Source organism: Metarhizium robertsii (genome assembly GCF_000187425.2).
Source record: "Metarhizium robertsii ARSEF 23 chromosome Unknown MAA_Scf_2, whole genome shotgun sequence".
Taxonomy (NCBI): Eukaryota; Fungi; Ascomycota; class Sordariomycetes; order Hypocreales; family Clavicipitaceae; genus Metarhizium; species Metarhizium robertsii.
The window spans coordinates 2,733,788-2,750,916 of record NW_011942160.1 but is presented as its reverse complement, the minus strand read 5'-3'; the positions used below and the strand labels follow the sequence as shown (position 1 = coordinate 2,750,916).

The following is a 17,129-nucleotide window of genomic DNA, read 5'->3' as shown; positions in this document are numbered from 1 at the left end:
GTACGTCCGGGTTTTCCAGACATGCTGTCATATATCATTTTCGAGCCAGGGGGCAAGTGCATTTAGCCACAAGAAAGAAGATGTACAACATGCCAGTGTACACTTGCAAATTTTTTTTGCTCTCAGCTGAACATACGCTGTGGCCGAATTACCGGTAGTATTTTTCACGTGCGCCAACTGATGATGATGCATGACACGTCCCGACGTCACCGATGACGGCGGAACATGCTCACCACGTTACACGCCAAACACCCACGACTCAGCTTGCGTCGAAGCATGTAACTGAGCTGAGCAATGGGAATTGATCCGTCGAAATAAAGTGCATTCGTGCTCGGGGGACACGGTCAAGGGGCCAATCGATCTATGACTACGCCACGTGTTGCAACCCAATGGCATGCCCGAATCAACCTTGATAGATCTGGTTCTAGGACCTTCGCAGTTTCAGGACTTGGAGACATGGGTAGTTTTAATCGTGTCCAAAGGGGCTCTCCTGATGGTGGTTCACAGGCCGTCGGTATTCTCAAGCAACTAGTTGCATCATAGCCAACTTTTACAATTGCCGTCCCCGGAATCACTTTGGGGATAGAGTCATGGTGCTTCACGGTTTGGCTACTTCATTTCAGTATCCGGATGACATGCTAAGATTCATAGATTTCATGGTTTCATGTCAGTCCAGCAGATTCGCTCCCATGCTTCCAGCCTAGTCGGACATATGTTACGCTGGCCGGCTCATCTCTGGCCTACATGAAGTAGTCGCAAACGCTCTACACGAAATCCAAGTCGGCAAACCCGCCTGCTACGTTCTGTCTTGTATTCTAGACAGCCATGCATGCTTTGTTCGACGAGTTTCACGAATGCGACCTGTCGTGGGGTCGATTGCTGTGCGGGATTGAACAACTCGGCTAGTATGATATCTGGATGTCATTAAAAAAATCAAGGGATATAAAAAGTAAACACTATTCACCCGGCCCGACAACGCCCTGCCCATGAAAACCTTCATTTATCAAAGTGTGGGTATGAAATTCAACGACCAACCTCCCCCAGGCCCTAAAACAAGTGCACGACGGCTACCATCGGGTTTCCTATGCGCGCGCGTAGGTCGTCTACCGAGTCTCCGAGTAATCATTCAGCGCAACGCAAACAGCGCCTCGGTGATGTCCGTTATACTGGCGGATGATCTGCTGGCTGTGTACCTCCCACAGCCGAGCGTAGTGATCAGAGCACGCCGTCACCAAGTATGCCGAATCGGCACTGAACGCACAGTCCCATACCCACCGCTGGTGTCCCGTAAGCGTTGCCTCGAGCGGAAATGGTTTCGGGTCCTTTTCCCCTTCGTCGCAGGGCTTGGTATTGTTGACCTCCCAAATCTTAGCTGTGTGGTCAGCACTACAAGTAGCCAGTTTCTTCACGTCTGGCGAGAGGAGGATGCGGGTTATGTATTCCTTGTGTGCGCTGAAGTGAGTCACGGGCATTATTTGCGTTTGGTCGTATGTTTGCTTGAGCGTCCATACAAAGACATTTCCCTGTGAATAGTCCATGGTTAGCTTGCTTGCGCTGCCAACAAGTCGACATCTTGAGATGCGTCCAAAAACGAACCAAGGTGTTTGCTGCGCAAAGAAGAGTGCCGTCACTGGCAACGGTGACGCTTGACACGGGAACATCTTCCTCTGGGACCAATTCATGGGCGCACGTATTTTCGGCCAGGTCCCATATCCTCACGGCGCCGGCCCTGTCACAGCTGATAATTTCGCCCTGGTTCGGGTGAATGACGACGTCGTTTGCAGGGTGGCCGTGGTTGTAGCTGCGCTGAATGGTGCCCGTTCTCGTTTCCCAAATCTTGACTGTGCCGTCTTCGGAGCTCGTCACCATCCATTTACCCTCGCAGTGGAAGGCGACGCCCGTAATGTTGCCCGTGTGGCCTTCAAATGTGAGGAGCGGGTTGGGGTTTGTGGACTTGATATCGTATAGCTTGACCGTGTGGTGGCCGGCAGCCGCGAGGAAGCGCTTGTCGGGCGAGATGCAGAGTCGGTTGACCTGGGAGTCGGGGTGCTGGATGGTGCGCGAACAAATGCCAGAGAGGGCTTCCCAGAACCTGTTGGAGTGTTAGCAGGCGCCCAAGACCATGCCCATGCTCGCGGGCTTGGGATGAGTGCGAACCGAATGGTGTGGTCATATCCCGCTGAAAGATGATTAGCACGCGATGACGCCTCCTGATGGACAAGGGTTTAACATACCCGTGCAGAGGATGACAGACATGATGGCGACTGCAGAGTGAACAGGGTTCACTTTGCGCCCGACGGAGTGGTGATGAAGGGGCAGAGTCGCCTGCCTGGCTGTTGCTCGACGGTGATCAGGGTGGGAACATTGAAATGTGGTTAAGCTTGGACGGGAAGGTCTGCCGTTTAAAGATTGGAGGTGGTGAGTGACAATGACCGATGACGGATCCACTTGGCCTCGGTGCTGCCCCACTGTGCTCGCTGGGCAGAGAGACGGCTTGTCGGGCTGGCCATCACTCTGATGCTTGCACGGAGCTAATTGTGCAAGTGTACAACTCTAATGTATTCACAACAACGCCAATTGGCATGGACTAACCGTAGCTCCAAGCTTCCATAATCCCCAGCGTCATGAGCACCCCGAGGCCTTCATAAAATGAGTGTGGTTCCTCCCCTGGGCGTGTATAAGTTGTATAAGTTGAAGTATAACAGACCCTGGACCACACTATCCACTCGACCAGACCCGGCGGCTTGTCGTGTCATCTTTTAGAGCGCTGCCCGCGTGTCATCTGTCGCAAAAAGCCGTCAGTACATCTTCAGCTCCAACACTGAACGCGGCACTTACCATCGGGCCTTGCGAAAGCCCTCTGCGGAAGAATTTGTCTATCAAATCCACCAGTGAGGCTTCGAAAACTGCTGACACCGGCTCGGGCTATGCCCGTGCTCCGCTCAGACGACCCTGTCAAATCTGACAGATCTATTTCGCAAGCTGCCGAGATGGCTGAAGACCTTATTTTCGACTTCGCTGAGTATCCCGAAATGGTCCCCGGCTTTGCAGGCCGGCACGGCCGACACGGCAAAACGACGAGCATCGCCATGCCTATAAGTATCTCGGGTGAATCCCCCCATTCACAAAACTACACGCATCCATTCTCGAGAACCATCATCATCCCATAGTAAACACCACCATACAAAACACTCAGACACCATGGTCAACTTCATCCCCCTCGCCGTCCTTGCCATGGCCAGCGTTGCCGTCGCCGCGCCGCCTCCCCCCAACGGCAGCGTGTGGTGGCACACTTGCGGGTGAGTACGCTTTTCACCATTACCCCCAGGCACCCGCATCAGATTCTTTCCTTGTAGTGGTTTGAGACAGACGGAAAACTAAATGAAAACCCAACCGGTAGAAACTGCAAGTGTGGCCACTCGGGAGCCTATGAAAACTTCAAAGGCGACACGGGCTGCCTGCGGTTCGACCCCAACCAGGACATTAGAGCCGCTGGCCTCACGCGCCACGGACGCCTTCAAACGACTTGCAGTCTCTTTACAAGCGACAATTGCTCTGGAAAGGTTGCCCAGAGCATCGGAGTCGCAGGCGGTACATATGCCTGCACTGCCTTTAACCAGAATACGAAGAGCATTCGATGCTACTACGACGTCTGAGTTGCGTCGAGCTGTCGTGGCCAAAGACCTTCTGGATTCTTTGACCAATGCGGAACATCTTGTATATAGGACATATTTAGGTACCTAGGTAGTTAGAAGGATCTCTGCTGCGCGAGGTAGTGCGAATATTAAGCCACATTCAAGTCCATGTAATGATACTTGAACTTGGTTCTTGTGTCGGTCTCTTGGGATACAGCTTACAGCCATAGCACGTGAAGAAAGAAAGAAAGAAAAAAAAAATCAAAAAAATCCAAGCAACGTATAGTAGTGTTAGTCGGGACTGAGTCGCTTTTCTCACCTTGCTCCTCCGTGTGACTACCTAGGCAGACTGTAGCACCTACATGATTCCAACCATCAACTTCCATCAACTTCATACACCACTCCCCTTCCATCTACAAATCTCACTCAGAGGGGCTTGTAGACTTATGTAACATACAAGGAACGTAGAACGAGATTGTCATGTCTGATCTGACGCCATTGCCTACCTAGGTCCATGTACTACAGCCAGACTGAGCATCCACGGATCCGTACAACAACTCGGCCCTAACCATCTCGCCACCGTAACTTGATTCTAGACCCAGTCACTGGCCATGTATCGATACCAGTTCAAATATCTTAATACAGGTTTTTATTATGAACTCCCCAGAGAATCTCTCTTAGTACCAGATCCCTCCGTATTCTCCCCCGACTCGGCCTCCCTATCCCGTCCGTCCGCCTCCATCCCACCATTTTCCAACCCGCTACCAACGATCACCCTCCTAATCTTCAGACCTTTCAAATCGTGCACCTGTTTCCAGCGCTATACGCCGCTCTGCATCTCTCGCACATCGTCCACGGGGATGAACAACACCAACGTACCAAGACAGTATTCGCAGCTAGCCCTACCATCATCGTCAGCAGTCCATCAGCTAAAGATTTTTTTGTTTACAAAGCACAAGAAAAAGAAATGAAATTTAGAAGATAGACAAGGAAGACCCGGCGCGGCAGTGCGGGAGAATACTCACGACGACCTCATGCTGCACATAGCACACGAAACCAGAACATACTGCTCCGCAAACGCCTCGCCCGAGTTGATCGCAAAAGCCATGACAGAAACCCGACTATTCCTGCCAACAAGACCGGATAAAATAAAAAGAAATACTGTATTATAAGAAGCAACCGTTCATACAGACTACACCGCAAACTACATCTCAAACACTCATACACAATTCTATTTAAGCAGCCCGGGCCTCAAAGACACCCCATAAACGCAATGGCTGCCTGGCTAAAAATAACGGCAGATAAGGGAAGCCAAGACGAGGGTGACACATAATTCGAAAGTCGGGAACCGGCGTGACACGATATCCAATTGAGCCGACGACTGCGCCCTCTGGATTCCAATCCTTGGAACGGGTACTACGCTCGTAAAGTCAGCGCTTACCTGCTTCCCCCCTTAAATGGAAATGTAGAAGGAGAAAAACGAGTTCATGTCTAGTCTACAGAGTGTTACGAGTGGAATGCAAACCCAAAAGCTAGGGAAGGGCCCTCGGCAGCGCTAGCTCTGTGTTCCCAAACCTTCCTCGATGCAGTAAAATATACATCCAGACAAGGTACATATCCGAAAAGATGGTCATCACGCATCATGAAATCTATGCAGCCAAAGTATCGGGAAACGCCTTCTCACCATGGACAAGAGAGGAGATATGCTGTGGTCGCCATGGGAAGAAACCATGCATCTCCCAATGTTACACCATCGGTAGGAGTGTAGCTCTGCAATGCAACGTTCTAGACAGGCAGAACAATGAAACATTATTAACATGATATACTCTTTAGTAACAAAAGACGCCATGGATGAGTGCAAACCGTCTGGTATCGATTATATCCTGCCTATGAGAAATTAAAAAACAAATTCCAATAGACTAAACGTCTTGAAGCAGCCTGTCGCGCAGTTCTGAACGCCATAGCAATTTCCGTACCGATTCATTTCTCATATAATGTCCGTTGCAGAGCCGAATTCGACAAAAGCCATAATCCTGACAAGAAGCAAATGCCACTAAAAGAAGAAAAGAGAACCTTAGACTAAGGAGGAAAGAAGGACTGTCTACAATACTTGTTCGCAGCGGTATATTATTGCAGCCATCACAATGCAGGTGCAGTGGCAATCAAGGCAGACATGACTGCGATGCCACCAAGTGCAGCGTAACCAACCGCCTCAGCGACTCGTCGAAAGCGTTTCGCCGGGCGCTGGTCAGCGGAATCCATCGATGAAGACTCAACTCGAGGCACGACTGGGGGCTGCGTTGCGCTGTTCAATGCAAACTCAGTCGGTCTCATGGAGGGCTCGGCAATGGTCTGTGACGAGCTTGGCTCAGTTTCGTTTGGTAAAAGCTCGGATATTGCGTCAGACTTTCTCTTGGGCGAACGCTGAACAGTTCTAGGCGCCGATTCCGAATATTCTGGGCTTGAATCCGAGACTGGCTTGTCTTTCCTACCCCCAGTAGCGAAGTTCACCGTCTCCGGAGGCTGTACATCTTCCACTAACTCTGCTCCTCTTTTACTCAATTCATATGTGTACGCAGAAGTATCGTCCAGGTAATCCTCCTTCGGTGGCATTTCGACGAACTCATCAACAGGCGTTCGCAAGAACTTTTCGCCAGAAGCTAGCAGCGCTGAGGTGGCCGAATCTCTCGTGCAGCTCTCCAGCAGTCCCGTGGTGAGGACGTTGCCATGCTTCGGATATGGCGTCGAGCTTTCCATCGCGATGTCTAACTGCTGGAAGCTGGTTGGAAAGTCGTTTTCTTTATTTTCTTCTGGACCGAAGCAGGCTCGACGGTTATGCTCGCGGGCTTCGAAGTATTCTGCCTTCCCAGACTTTGCCCCGAGCGATTCCGTGGAAATATTCTGACCGAGGTGCGGCGACTGGTAAGAAGACGAAGGGATCGCATCAAAAAGAGATGGCAGATGAACATCGCTAGGCTGGGCAGTTTGAGTGATAACAAGGGGAGGTAGAGTATCAGATTCTCGACCAGATGAAGTCTGCAGGTGAGACGTGGCATCACCCAGGACTTCGATTAAGTTACCTCGTCCGTCAGCTTCGGGGATTGGAGGACTTGCATCCACGTGCAATGCGTCAGAGCATTTCCAACTATCTCTCTCATCCCAATCTGCATTTCCAACTTCTTCACCTGCTGCAATGCTTTCGGCTGAGTCCTCATCATGGGACTCAAAATTGGACGAGGAATCGGATTCTTGGCTAAATGTGTCATCATTGCCCTCAAGTTCCTCAGCTTCGACAGACCAGCGAACAGAGGGCTGTCGGTTTTGCAACACGTCCGGCTCCTTATCCTCTGGGGTAGACACCTCAGGCACCTCCATAGTCACCTCGGGGTCGGCATCCGGCAGATCAGTATGCTCTTCGCCTGTAAGGTCAATAGCCCCAATGCCTTGAGGACCATCGAGAGTCATGCCGGCTTTTTGGAGGAGCGAGACACTAGTCTCAATCGCTTCATCGATATCACTAGTTTCATCCTCGCCGTCGGACGAATCCGGAACTTTGAACACCACAGGTCGTTCTTTGGGACTGCTCTGGTGTTAGATAAACACAGCGTCAACGTAAGAGGAAGAAGAGAGGAGCCATACTCTTGTGAACCATAGCAAAGCGATACCCTCATCTCGCAAGGCGGGAAGGTTTCTGACCCTTTTTGAATGGGGATGCCAAATCGAATTCTGTCGTTTTGATGAAGCCGTCGAAACTGCATCTTGTTGATGGACTTGTCATTTATATAAGTCCCGTGCAGAGAACCAACATCGACGAGGGCAACAGACTATGGCGGTTGTCAATTTGATTACTTTTCCAAAACAACTCTTGAGCCACAGGGACCGATGTCAGTAGTAGGAAAAAACGAGACCAACTTACGTTGTTAGCCGGAAGATACACAATTTTGGCATGGTTTCGAGACATGACGGCTGAGTCAAACCAGCCGTTCTTTGCACCTGCAGCCAATCTGGCATCTCGCTTGGTACTGCGGCCAATAAAAATCTTGGGGTTATCCTTGGTGAGAAAAATATGACGGTCGCAAAATTTGGATTTCAATTTCGGATCAACGGCTTTGAGGATGACCTGGACTGCAATATTAAACGTCGTTAGTATATTCACGTGGAGCTGGCTTGTTCGGTGATGGTAGTGTGAACTACTAGCCTTCGTCCTTGTATTTCGGCACCGTCATGATGGCTGTTCTGATACTGCTGCCTCGATAAACGCGAGTTTAGATATTCTGAAGAGGGTGTTACTTGACCCAAACGACGGGGCCAAAGACAAATAATCGATCGAGGCCAAAGCTGTTGCTTCACGATGACCAAAAGACGCAATACCCGAAATCTACACGATGGGCATGCCGGAGACAAGCGGGCCCCGCCTTCATGCAGAACAGTCGTGGACGATGACAGGTCGAGGGTGAAGTGGGAGGAGAGAACACGACCAAGAACGATAAGAGATTCAAGGAAAGGAAAGAGAAATCCTGCCTTTCAACGTCCGGAGTGAGGATGTTCAGAACAAAACGGATGACAGCGAGAAGAGGGGCAGAGAAGGCAGAGCCGGAATATTGAGGCGACTCTGGGCCACGTCTGACGAAGATCTGAGGGAGGTCTGAGGCAGGTCTAAGGAGGGCGGGGCAGGAAGACGGGCAGTAGTGGTAGACGTGCTGTGACTGACTAGGGCCCCGGGCCTGGCGGGGTGATGTTAGCGGCTAACAAGGGCTAGCTAGCCTTGTGTTGAACATCAGGCAGACGGACTGTCAACTGGTTAATGCTGCCTGGCCAGCTGCCAGAAACTTTACAAGTACGATTGACGCCGCGGCCTTATCAAAGCTATGGTGGGGCCGAATGGTGGACACAAGTACTACTTGAAAGTACTTGGACGTAGTCGAGGAGTCTGGGTACTGTGAACGGCGAGTGCATGTGAGCAGCTGACGAATCTGTGAAGTTATCAACTCGCGTACGGAGTATATTACGCAACATCAAGAGCAATCTCGATGCATGAATAAAATTTGCATTGCTCTCAAAAGAGGTGATGCGTCCTGCTTTATTGTACCAGGTCCTTCCCCCCAGTCTGGAGTAGGTGTGTTACAGATGTACATCAGCACAGTGCAAGGACATCACTGGCATGGACTGGTCCAGACCGGTTCGGCATATTGGCTCGCGAAGAGCTAAACCACGCCGTGCATCTCGAGGCTGATGGAAGCAATTGATTCCTTCATGACGAAACTGCCAGTTGCTCACAGTCGTCCTCTGGTCCATATAGCCTCGTAGCCGCGAGCCCCGAGCCAAGTCCCCGATGCAGTGATGAAGTTGCACATGAGACTGTGCGATGTGCCATGGCCCATGCTTGCTGTCCATCCTTCACATCGCACACCCTGACACGGTCGAGCTGGTAGAGTACGAGGTATCTACACATGGACGGCGGTCGCCTTTGGGCAAGCCACCTTGTTGTCCGCACAGCCGAATGATGCTTGACCACTCAAGGCGGGCACAGAGGCGGCTGGGTGGATAGGCCAGCCTTGACTTGGTTCTCCAAGGAATGGCAACAGGGACTAGGAAGAGCCTCTCGTTTTATGCGCAGGAAGGAGTGCGAAAATTATTGGTTTGCCTGTGACTCACATGTATCCTATCCGTCAGTAGACTGGGCGTTTCTCTTATCCTCCTAAAAGACAGGGAGAGTAAAGAGCTCCCAGTTTCTTTCAATATCTTACCACCACCAATAAACGCATGCAATTGACACCTTCCCAACTACTTCGGGAACGAAGTAATCACCACTATTGCACGATGGTCACTGGATCTCCACAAATGTCTTGTCGGGTGACAAGCCAAGCAGCCTTAGCTCCAAATTAAGGTGGCTCGTCGTGCTGTTCAATCCGTCTACTCCCTAAGTACTCTGTCAAATGCTGATAAGACTGAGCACTACAAGCTCTCTGGTACATGGGCCCATGGAAATTCCAGATTGGTTTCCCGGTTTAGTTTCAGTTTTGTATTTGACACACCACGAACTTCCATTTCTCTGGTGGGGGCGGGGGGCTTTGAGCGCGTAAAGTGGATTTCCACTATGACGTAAGTCTCGAGTGCTCGTTCCCCCAGCCGCATTTCTCGTAAAATGGACGCATGGGCAGCACAAAGTGCCAAGTAGAAACATTCCCCGAACAGAAATAGAAGGAGCGCTGAGGTGGTGTGCATGCCTGGTGCGCTTGTGCGCTTGCTGCAATGGCCCTGACAGTCGGTATGTACGGTAGGGTGGCAAAGCGAGTGGCCATGGCATTGAATATAGATTGCATAACTCTGTAGATTCCTCAAGTGCGTGTTGTTCATGTTGCACAGATCTGGCCGGGTCGGGTGCTCGCTTTCACAATGAATGCTAGCCAGGTCTCAGACAGCATCGATGAGTTGTGCCCTTGCTTAACTCCCCTGCTTTATGCACACACTGCCCATCTACGGAGTACATACTACCTAGGTAGGTACTAGTCATTCAAGTGGTCTGTCTGGTGCTTGCCCATCCGCCCACATTCGGCCAGTCAGCCAACATGACCATCGCATGCCACACCATTTGACAAGTCCAGATGTCCACATCACAGCCCGGCCTGTTGTGGTCGTCAGCCCGCAACCGCGGAGTAATCTGTTAGGCCTCAGCAGCCTGCTAGCTTTAGCTCCAAATCAATGTCGCTTGGGCCGACGCGTTTGGGGTCTCTTGGGTCTCATGCCCCGGCCCGCCGTGCCCTCCATGCCCACTCAAAGCGCCACCCGCGCATCATTTGGCCTTCGCCTCTTGCCTCTTCTCCATGACCTGATGTGATCTATCTCAACTTACCGCCTTTCACAGCTTTTCTTTGCTTTCCACCATTCAGCTCAGCGCCCGTCTTGCTCCTTGAGCCTTGCTACCCGACACCGAAACTTGTCAAGGCACTGTTGGCCTTGTTGTAACGCCTTGTCTCCTACATCCTTTCCGTGTCCCTATGGATCGTGACCCTCGACCGGTTTTTGCAAACACATATAAAATTTACGGCACCCATCGACTACGCAACGCACTCAACGCACCGTCTTGACCCGAACAGGTTTTCATTCGATAGCCGAAAACACGTTGAAACGGCCTGTCTCAAGGGCCGCGATTAGCAAAAGAGCTCCTCATTCGCAGCTCGAAGATTCCGCACTCCATCTCCAATTGAAAAGGGACACACCTACCAGTCTAGCTGCCCCATCGCTGAACTCTCCTCCCAGCAACTGCAACTGGGCCATTCGAGGTCCCAACAAACCGTCCCCATGATGAACCACGCCAGAGTCAAGGCTCTCAAGGGCAACGGCAAGACCACCTCGAAAAAGGCCATCAAATCCGGTCGCGCTTCAGGCAACATTACACCCAGAAGCTCTCCCCTGCCCTCTCTCCTGACGTCACCAACACACTCCGCGACGCACAGCCGTGTGACCTCCGATGTCAGCGACAGTGAGGATGAGGGTGACTTCGAGTTCGACGACACCATGTCCAGTGTTCACTCGGGGGGGTCCGGAGCAGCCACTCCTGATGAAGGCGGCACAAGTACATTTGATGCCCAAGCCTTGATTGAAGGTTTACAGGACAAGAAGCACAATAATAACGAGGTCCGCGAACAGTTTCTCGAAACCTACCTCAGAACCCTGCGCAATAGATACAGTGCTGATACTCACCTGTGGCTGGATCCTGCCGCTACCGAGCTTGTCGAGGTGTTCCTCAAGGACGCGGATCGCGCCCCGACCGCTCGCGAGAGACTGCTCAACCTGCAGGCCTTCTGCCTAACTGTGGGGACAACTGATGACCTGGAGATTTTTGAAGGCGCCGAACGAACCCTGAAGCAGATCCTTGTGGACGATGATGACGATCAGTGCAAGACATATGCGATTTATGCCCTCTGTATGAGTGTGCTCTATGCTGGCGGCCTGGAAGAATCCGCTCTAGAAGTCATGCAGTACCTCCTTGACATTGTCCACAGCGACGGAGAAAGCATTGAATCACACGACAATGCCGCTGTTGTATCCGCCGCTATAGTAGGTTGGTCATTCGTTGCCGGCCACGTCAGCGACTTCTCGGATTATGCCGACACTGCCATGGACGCCTTTGTCGACCAACTCGACAGCTCCGACACGGAAATCCAGTGCAATGCAGGACAAGCCATCGCACTTATTTTTGAGTCCTCCCGACACCACGAACAGGAAACCGGCGAGCCGTTCCAGCTCCCATACGACCCGCAGCGCTTGATTGGTCGCATTAGTGAACTTGCCAAGCTCAGCAGCAAGTCTGTATCGCGCAAGGCCCGTCGCGACTTGCGCGAGGGTCTCATTAGCGTTGTCACATCTCTCGAACGAGGGGTCGGCCCTTACTACTCTACTGCGCTCTATGTCCCAGAGAAGGACTCCTACGTCCCGCCATCACAGCGGACCGAAGATGGCCAAGCCGAGTATGGCTACAGATGCCGTCTCCGACTTGGAAACCACAGCACACGAATCGACACTTGGTCGCTCTTGTCGCGAGTCAACATGATGAAAATTCTTTTCAGGGGTGGTTTGCAACATCACGTTTTCGCCAATCCCGTTGTCATGGAGTGTCTAGAAGATGCGCACTGGGGAGAGGAACAAGCTGCTGCTGCTGACTACGGCGGCGGCGGCAAGCCCTCCAAGGGACGCAAACGATGAGCCGACGACCAAGAATACGCAAGGATGACGAAAGTATAGTGAAATGCTTTTTTCTTGTTTCAAAATGAGTTCATGAACGATGTTCATTGGGATACCACTACAACAGTTTTATAATTGGGTTGGCGTTTTGAGGCGGGTGTTGGTAAGCAAAAGCTGTGGATGGCGATCCCCCCCCCTCCCGAGTACAAGTAGGGAGGCAATAGTTTGGGTATGGTACACGATAGAGTAGAATCAATATCATTGCATTGCAACTCTCGACCCAGCTATCGACCAGGGGAAATGCCCAAGGGGTTATCAAAAAAGTCAGCATGGTCATACTTGGCCTTGATCAGCTTCAACCTATCCGCATTATGCCCATAGTACGACGGCAGTGGATCTGTCGAGATACTGGCATCCATATATCCGGCATACGACGCAGGACTATCACCGTCAGTCGTCAAAGAAACCGAGTTCAAAGTACCCTGAAAAATATTGGCGGGAAGCACTCACCCGGTCAGAGGTCTGAGATAGCCCTCCAAGTCCTCATTCCACTCCGCCAACCTCTTATGCTTCTCCGCGTCCTCGGATCCCGTCAATATGAACTCCAGATGAGCATACGCTTCCCCTCTCCATGCAAACGCCGCCTCGTCCTCCCCCTTTCGACTAATGTTCCACGCATGCCACTCTCCCCAGCCGGCCGCCTCATCTGGCAACTCCGTCAGCCTGTCCACCAGACTCTGGACCACCTCCCTGCCCAGCTTCTTGCTCTTCTGCATGAAAAAGCTCTTACTCATTCTTCTGAACCTGGGCCAGGGCTGGGCCTGCGGGGAGTTTGGATCCTGACGAGTCTCGTTCCATGTGAATTGCGGATACTTGTCGACCTGGGTGAATGGCTGCTGGAGGACGTTCATCGCCGGTGGCGCGTATTTGGACACCTCTGTGTCGGGGATACACTCGCTCACAATGAACCCGAACATGCGGGCGTTGATGGAATTACACCCCCCTGAGATGTGGACTTCCGGTTTCCCAATTGCCAGCAGCCCGGATGAGTTCATGAGAGCCTTTGCGTGATCGAGCGTGCACCCGAGACACCAGCCCTGTATTTCAGTGCGGTTCTTGTACACATGGACAGAGGACGTGAATGCCGGGTCGGTCCTGGGGGCCCAGTCAAAGAAGCGAGTTGCCAGATCGACACGCGAGTCCGGCTCGTGCCATTTGATCTGGACCATGGACGAACGAGGGAACTGCGAGAGCTTGAGGGTCCATTCGACGACGATGCCGTACGAGCCTCCGCCTCCGCCGCGGACGGCCCAGAACAGGTCGCTGTTTTCTGCGGGCGAGGCATTGACGAGACTGCCGTTGGCAAGGACCACCTCTGCAGCCACGACGTGGTCCACGCCCAAGCCCAAGGTGCGCATCTGCATGTTGAAGCCGCCGGCGCCTAGGAACCCGGACAGCCCGACGGTAGGGCAAATGCCGCCCGGCCAGTCGCGCCCATGGAGGTTGAGAGCAGTGTACAAGGCCCCAAGACGGATTCCGGCGCCGACCCTTGCGGTTGTCTTGTCGGCCGAGACGTCGACGAAGTCGATGTGGGTGATGTCAATGACGAGGGCGCCGCCGAGGGCAGAATATGCCATGAAGCTGTCGCCGTTGGCAAACGCTTGAGATTTTTCCCAGAATAGGAACCATCACTTACTGGTGACCCCCCGCCCTGGGAACAGCTTTCACACGCGACCGCCGCGCACACCGAATAAGAGGCGCAACCTGTGAGGCGTGGCTCGCGTACGCAATCAGCGCAGGCATCTGGTCAAACCTACAACAATCAGCCTGGACGCCATACCTAGACTCAGCATCGCCACAATAACTCACTGGATCGACTCTCCCATCCGAGCATCCGTATACGTCGATTGCTCTGGTCCGACGACGCGCTTGTCCGCTCCCTCGCCCAGCACCTCGGCGACGCATGTTCGCAGGTCCCGGCCCTGCCACGGGCTTCCAGCAGCCAAACTTGCACACAGGGCAAGACACACCGGCAATGCCCTCATGGTGCAAATGTCGAATGGGAATACTATCTTGAGGTCCTTGTATTGCTCAATTCGTGGGCGCTTGCCAACTGATTGTTCACGATTGTAAAAGATCAAGACACCTGCACGAGGCAAAGTTTGCCAAAAAAAAAAAAAAAAACTATGATTCACAAACACAAGCGGCACAACTTGGAATCCCACATCCTGCCATTTTAACATCTTTAAGAGAACGATATTTTAAATCGCCGATCTCTTGGAAAACAGGGAAACGGTATTCATGTGCCGATCCCGCATACGGTCGGAGCCTACATTGGCAAAATGCGCCCGACATCCGGCGGAGGGCGGCGACGCCTATATATTGCATACAGCCATTTGAGTATCACAGAGTCGCACAATGCAAAAGTGCTTCCTCACAATCCATCATCAGAGCACCGAATTGGAAACATAAGGAGATTCTCTTGACACCGGTGTTGTTCTAGAATGCATCGCAGCTTAAGCATCCCGAATGCTTATACTCCGTACTGGTGTCCGGTATTGAAGCCTCTTTGCCGGTTAGTTACAAAATAGTAAATCAACATGATTCTTTCAGAAACTAAAACGGGAAGAAAATGAAATCAGCTTTGCAGACATGTTTGACTGATTCTAAAGTCAGTGATCAATAGATGCAAAACCAAGGGCGGTAAAGCCTGGCCATTTATGAAAAATGCATGCTAGTATTAATACTAATGGTAAAGAATATGTCGCAGAACCTTGCCTAGGAGACGAATCCAGCTACGGAACTCGACAATCTAAAACTTCGCCCACCAACGAGATTCCCATCGCAGCCTCACGCTCTAAATGGCGGCAGCACCTATGAGAGATACAAGTGCAGCAAATCCTTGAACCACTCTCTAACCAGCTAAGTTTAGAAGGGCAACACTTAAAGGGGCGCCACCAAGGGCGCCGACTGCGCAGCAAGCCATCATTACACCAATCCGAAGACCGATATGTCCCATGTCCGGAGTCGTTTGTGCCACACAAGCAGAGCCCATTGGTACAAGACCACCTGAGAAGATACCAAATAAAACAGCGAATGCAGTCAGTTCTGCCGCAGTATGCACCTGTATCCACCACAGTGTCATCACCCCAACGATGATACTCTCCCAAAACAGGACATTGAAGCTAGGTTGAATCAGCTATGTTTGGCACGAGGACTCCACGCCCATGCTGCACTCACCAGCCAAAGAAGTCGGCAAGCAGGCCTGAACCAATTCTTCCAATAATGGAGCCCAAGTATGTGTATGCAACCAGGTTATACGCCACGTCTTCTGAGACCTCTTTTTCCCTGGCGTAGACTACGAGGAAGTTGAACGGAATTAGAATACCGGTATTCAGAATGACCAAAGACCAGGTCAGTGCGAGAAACCGCCACTCGAGAACGGCTGCTCGAATACTCCGTTGAGATGGTCGAACTTCATCGCCAGACACATCATGACCGGCAGCTCCTTTTCTTTCTCGAATGAGCAAGCAACCAAGAAAGAGCAGAGGAGCCGCGAGGCCTCCAATCACCAGAAAGATAGCACCATGTGGTAGCTTGTTACTCAGTTTAGGTATATATGTCGACCAAAGAGCCCCCCCAACAGCGGACCCCGATGCGGCTAAACCTAAAGCCAAAGGCCTCTTTTCGTTGAACCACTCCGTGATGGCACCGGTGGCCGGGTAATATCTATCCATGCAACATTTCGAATTAGCGACCGGTTTCTGTGCGGGCTCGCAAGGAGTCAAACAGACAAACGGGCAGACGCTTACAGCAACGCAGTTCCCGTGCCAAAAAAGATGCCTTGAGTGACCAAGAAGTGCGGGAACTTGGTAGAGAACCCAGAACCTAGCAAGGACGTAGAAACGAGCACCGCACCCGTGATCATTGGCCAACGCGCTCCCTACTTGTCAAACATTGGCCCAGATATAAGGCCGCCGCAGAAGGCAATGCACATCTAAACAAATGTGAGCACATTGGAGTCAGATGTTCTCCATCAAATGGAAATAGGAAATACCTGGATGCTTCCAATCTATGAAACCTGTTCAGCCGTAGCATGTCTCCACGGATAGGATCCGACCACACCGTCTGTGTAGATGTCTTGAAAACTCCCAAAAGCGTTTAAAAGCCCTGCGACGTCAGGCATACCCTCTAAATCTGAAACCGCAGGAAATTAAGACTCACCGAATACAAAAAAGTAGACGATGAAGCCACCCACAACGACAAGCCAGGCCCTCAAACCGCCATCAGGGACAATGATGTGGGATTTTCCGCTATCTGTTATGCTCTCGCTGCCATCGACACTGGACGTTGAATCTGGGACGTCGGGCATCCATCTCCGGTCGCTTTGGGACCATTTCATCCGCGGCCAGCATGAATATGCGACATCGACCGTTATAACTGTTGGTAGATTTGGTTCAGTGTCATCGGTGGCTCCATCAGAAGCTGACAGCGCAGCGCTTGGGTGGTAGAAGGAATTGCCACGATCCGATGTATAGTATCCCGATTTGAGTCGCTCGTAGGCTATACGTGGGGGTGAATATGTTGATTCGTGCCAGGCGATGGATACATGAGGTGGTCGTTTGGCGTCGATTTTCAGGACATGGAAGGAAAACATAGCAGGCTGACAAGTGCACGGCGGTGCACACAGAAGCAGCTGACGATGATGGGAAGCAAAATAAAATACTATTAAAAAAATACAGATTTTTGATATCTTATTGTAGAAAAGGAACCTTTCCGTCCATTTTTGCGATTCTCGGAGAAATCTAT

At 51.7% G+C, this 17,129-nt stretch overlaps 6 protein-coding genes across 6 annotated transcripts; 2 read left to right on the top strand and 4 right to left on the bottom strand.

Annotated features, from left to right (window-relative positions):
• Positions 1-1,103: 1,103 nt before the first annotated feature.
• Positions 1,104-2,256, bottom strand: MAA_05612 (WD domain-containing protein; the record flags this gene model as incomplete). The annotated part of the gene is made up of 4 exons (XM_007823610.1): positions 1,104-1,523; positions 1,597-2,092; positions 2,158-2,179; positions 2,235-2,256. The coding sequence occupies 4 exons, from the start codon at positions 2,254-2,256 to the stop codon at positions 1,104-1,106; spliced, it is 960 nt and encodes a 319-aa protein (XP_007821801.1).
• A 945-nt stretch (positions 2,257-3,201) lies between these two features.
• On the top strand, positions 3,202-3,656 carry MAA_05613 (uncharacterized protein; the record flags this gene model as incomplete). Its single annotated transcript, XM_007823611.1, has 2 exons — positions 3,202-3,299; positions 3,401-3,656. The coding sequence occupies 2 exons, from the start codon at positions 3,202-3,204 to the stop codon at positions 3,654-3,656; spliced, it is 354 nt and encodes a 117-aa protein (XP_007821802.1).
• A 2,118-nt stretch (positions 3,657-5,774) lies between these two features.
• Positions 5,775-7,596, bottom strand: MAA_05614 (SMAD/FHA domain protein; the record flags this gene model as incomplete). The annotated part of the gene is made up of 3 exons (XM_007823612.2): positions 5,775-7,215; positions 7,275-7,459; positions 7,552-7,596. The coding sequence occupies 3 exons, from the start codon at positions 7,594-7,596 to the stop codon at positions 5,775-5,777; spliced, it is 1,671 nt and encodes a 556-aa protein (XP_007821803.2).
• Positions 7,597-10,940: 3,344 nt separating this feature from the next.
• Positions 10,941-12,341, top strand: MAA_05615 (Armadillo-type fold domain containing protein; the record flags this gene model as incomplete). The annotated part of the gene is made up of 1 exon (XM_007823613.1): positions 10,941-12,341. The coding sequence occupies one exon, from the start codon at positions 10,941-10,943 to the stop codon at positions 12,339-12,341; it is 1,401 nt and encodes a 466-aa protein (XP_007821804.1).
• Positions 12,342-12,604: 263 nt separating this feature from the next.
• MAA_10821 (ubiquitin-conjugating enzyme) lies at positions 12,605-14,365 on the bottom strand (the record flags this gene model as incomplete). Its single annotated transcript, XM_011412740.1, has 4 exons — positions 12,605-12,761; positions 12,831-13,961; positions 14,017-14,133; positions 14,190-14,365. 4 exons carry the CDS (start codon positions 14,363-14,365, stop codon positions 12,605-12,607), a joined length of 1,581 nt encoding a protein of 526 aa, XP_011411042.1.
• An 869-nt stretch (positions 14,366-15,234) lies between these two features.
• On the bottom strand, positions 15,235-16,977 carry MAA_05616 (Major facilitator superfamily domain, general substrate transporter; the record flags this gene model as incomplete). The annotated part of the gene is made up of 5 exons (XM_007823614.2): positions 15,235-15,505; positions 15,561-16,049; positions 16,133-16,208; positions 16,446-16,490; positions 16,545-16,977. The coding sequence occupies 5 exons, from the start codon at positions 16,975-16,977 to the stop codon at positions 15,235-15,237; spliced, it is 1,314 nt and encodes a 437-aa protein (XP_007821805.2).
• Positions 16,978-17,129: the final 152 nt, after the last annotated feature.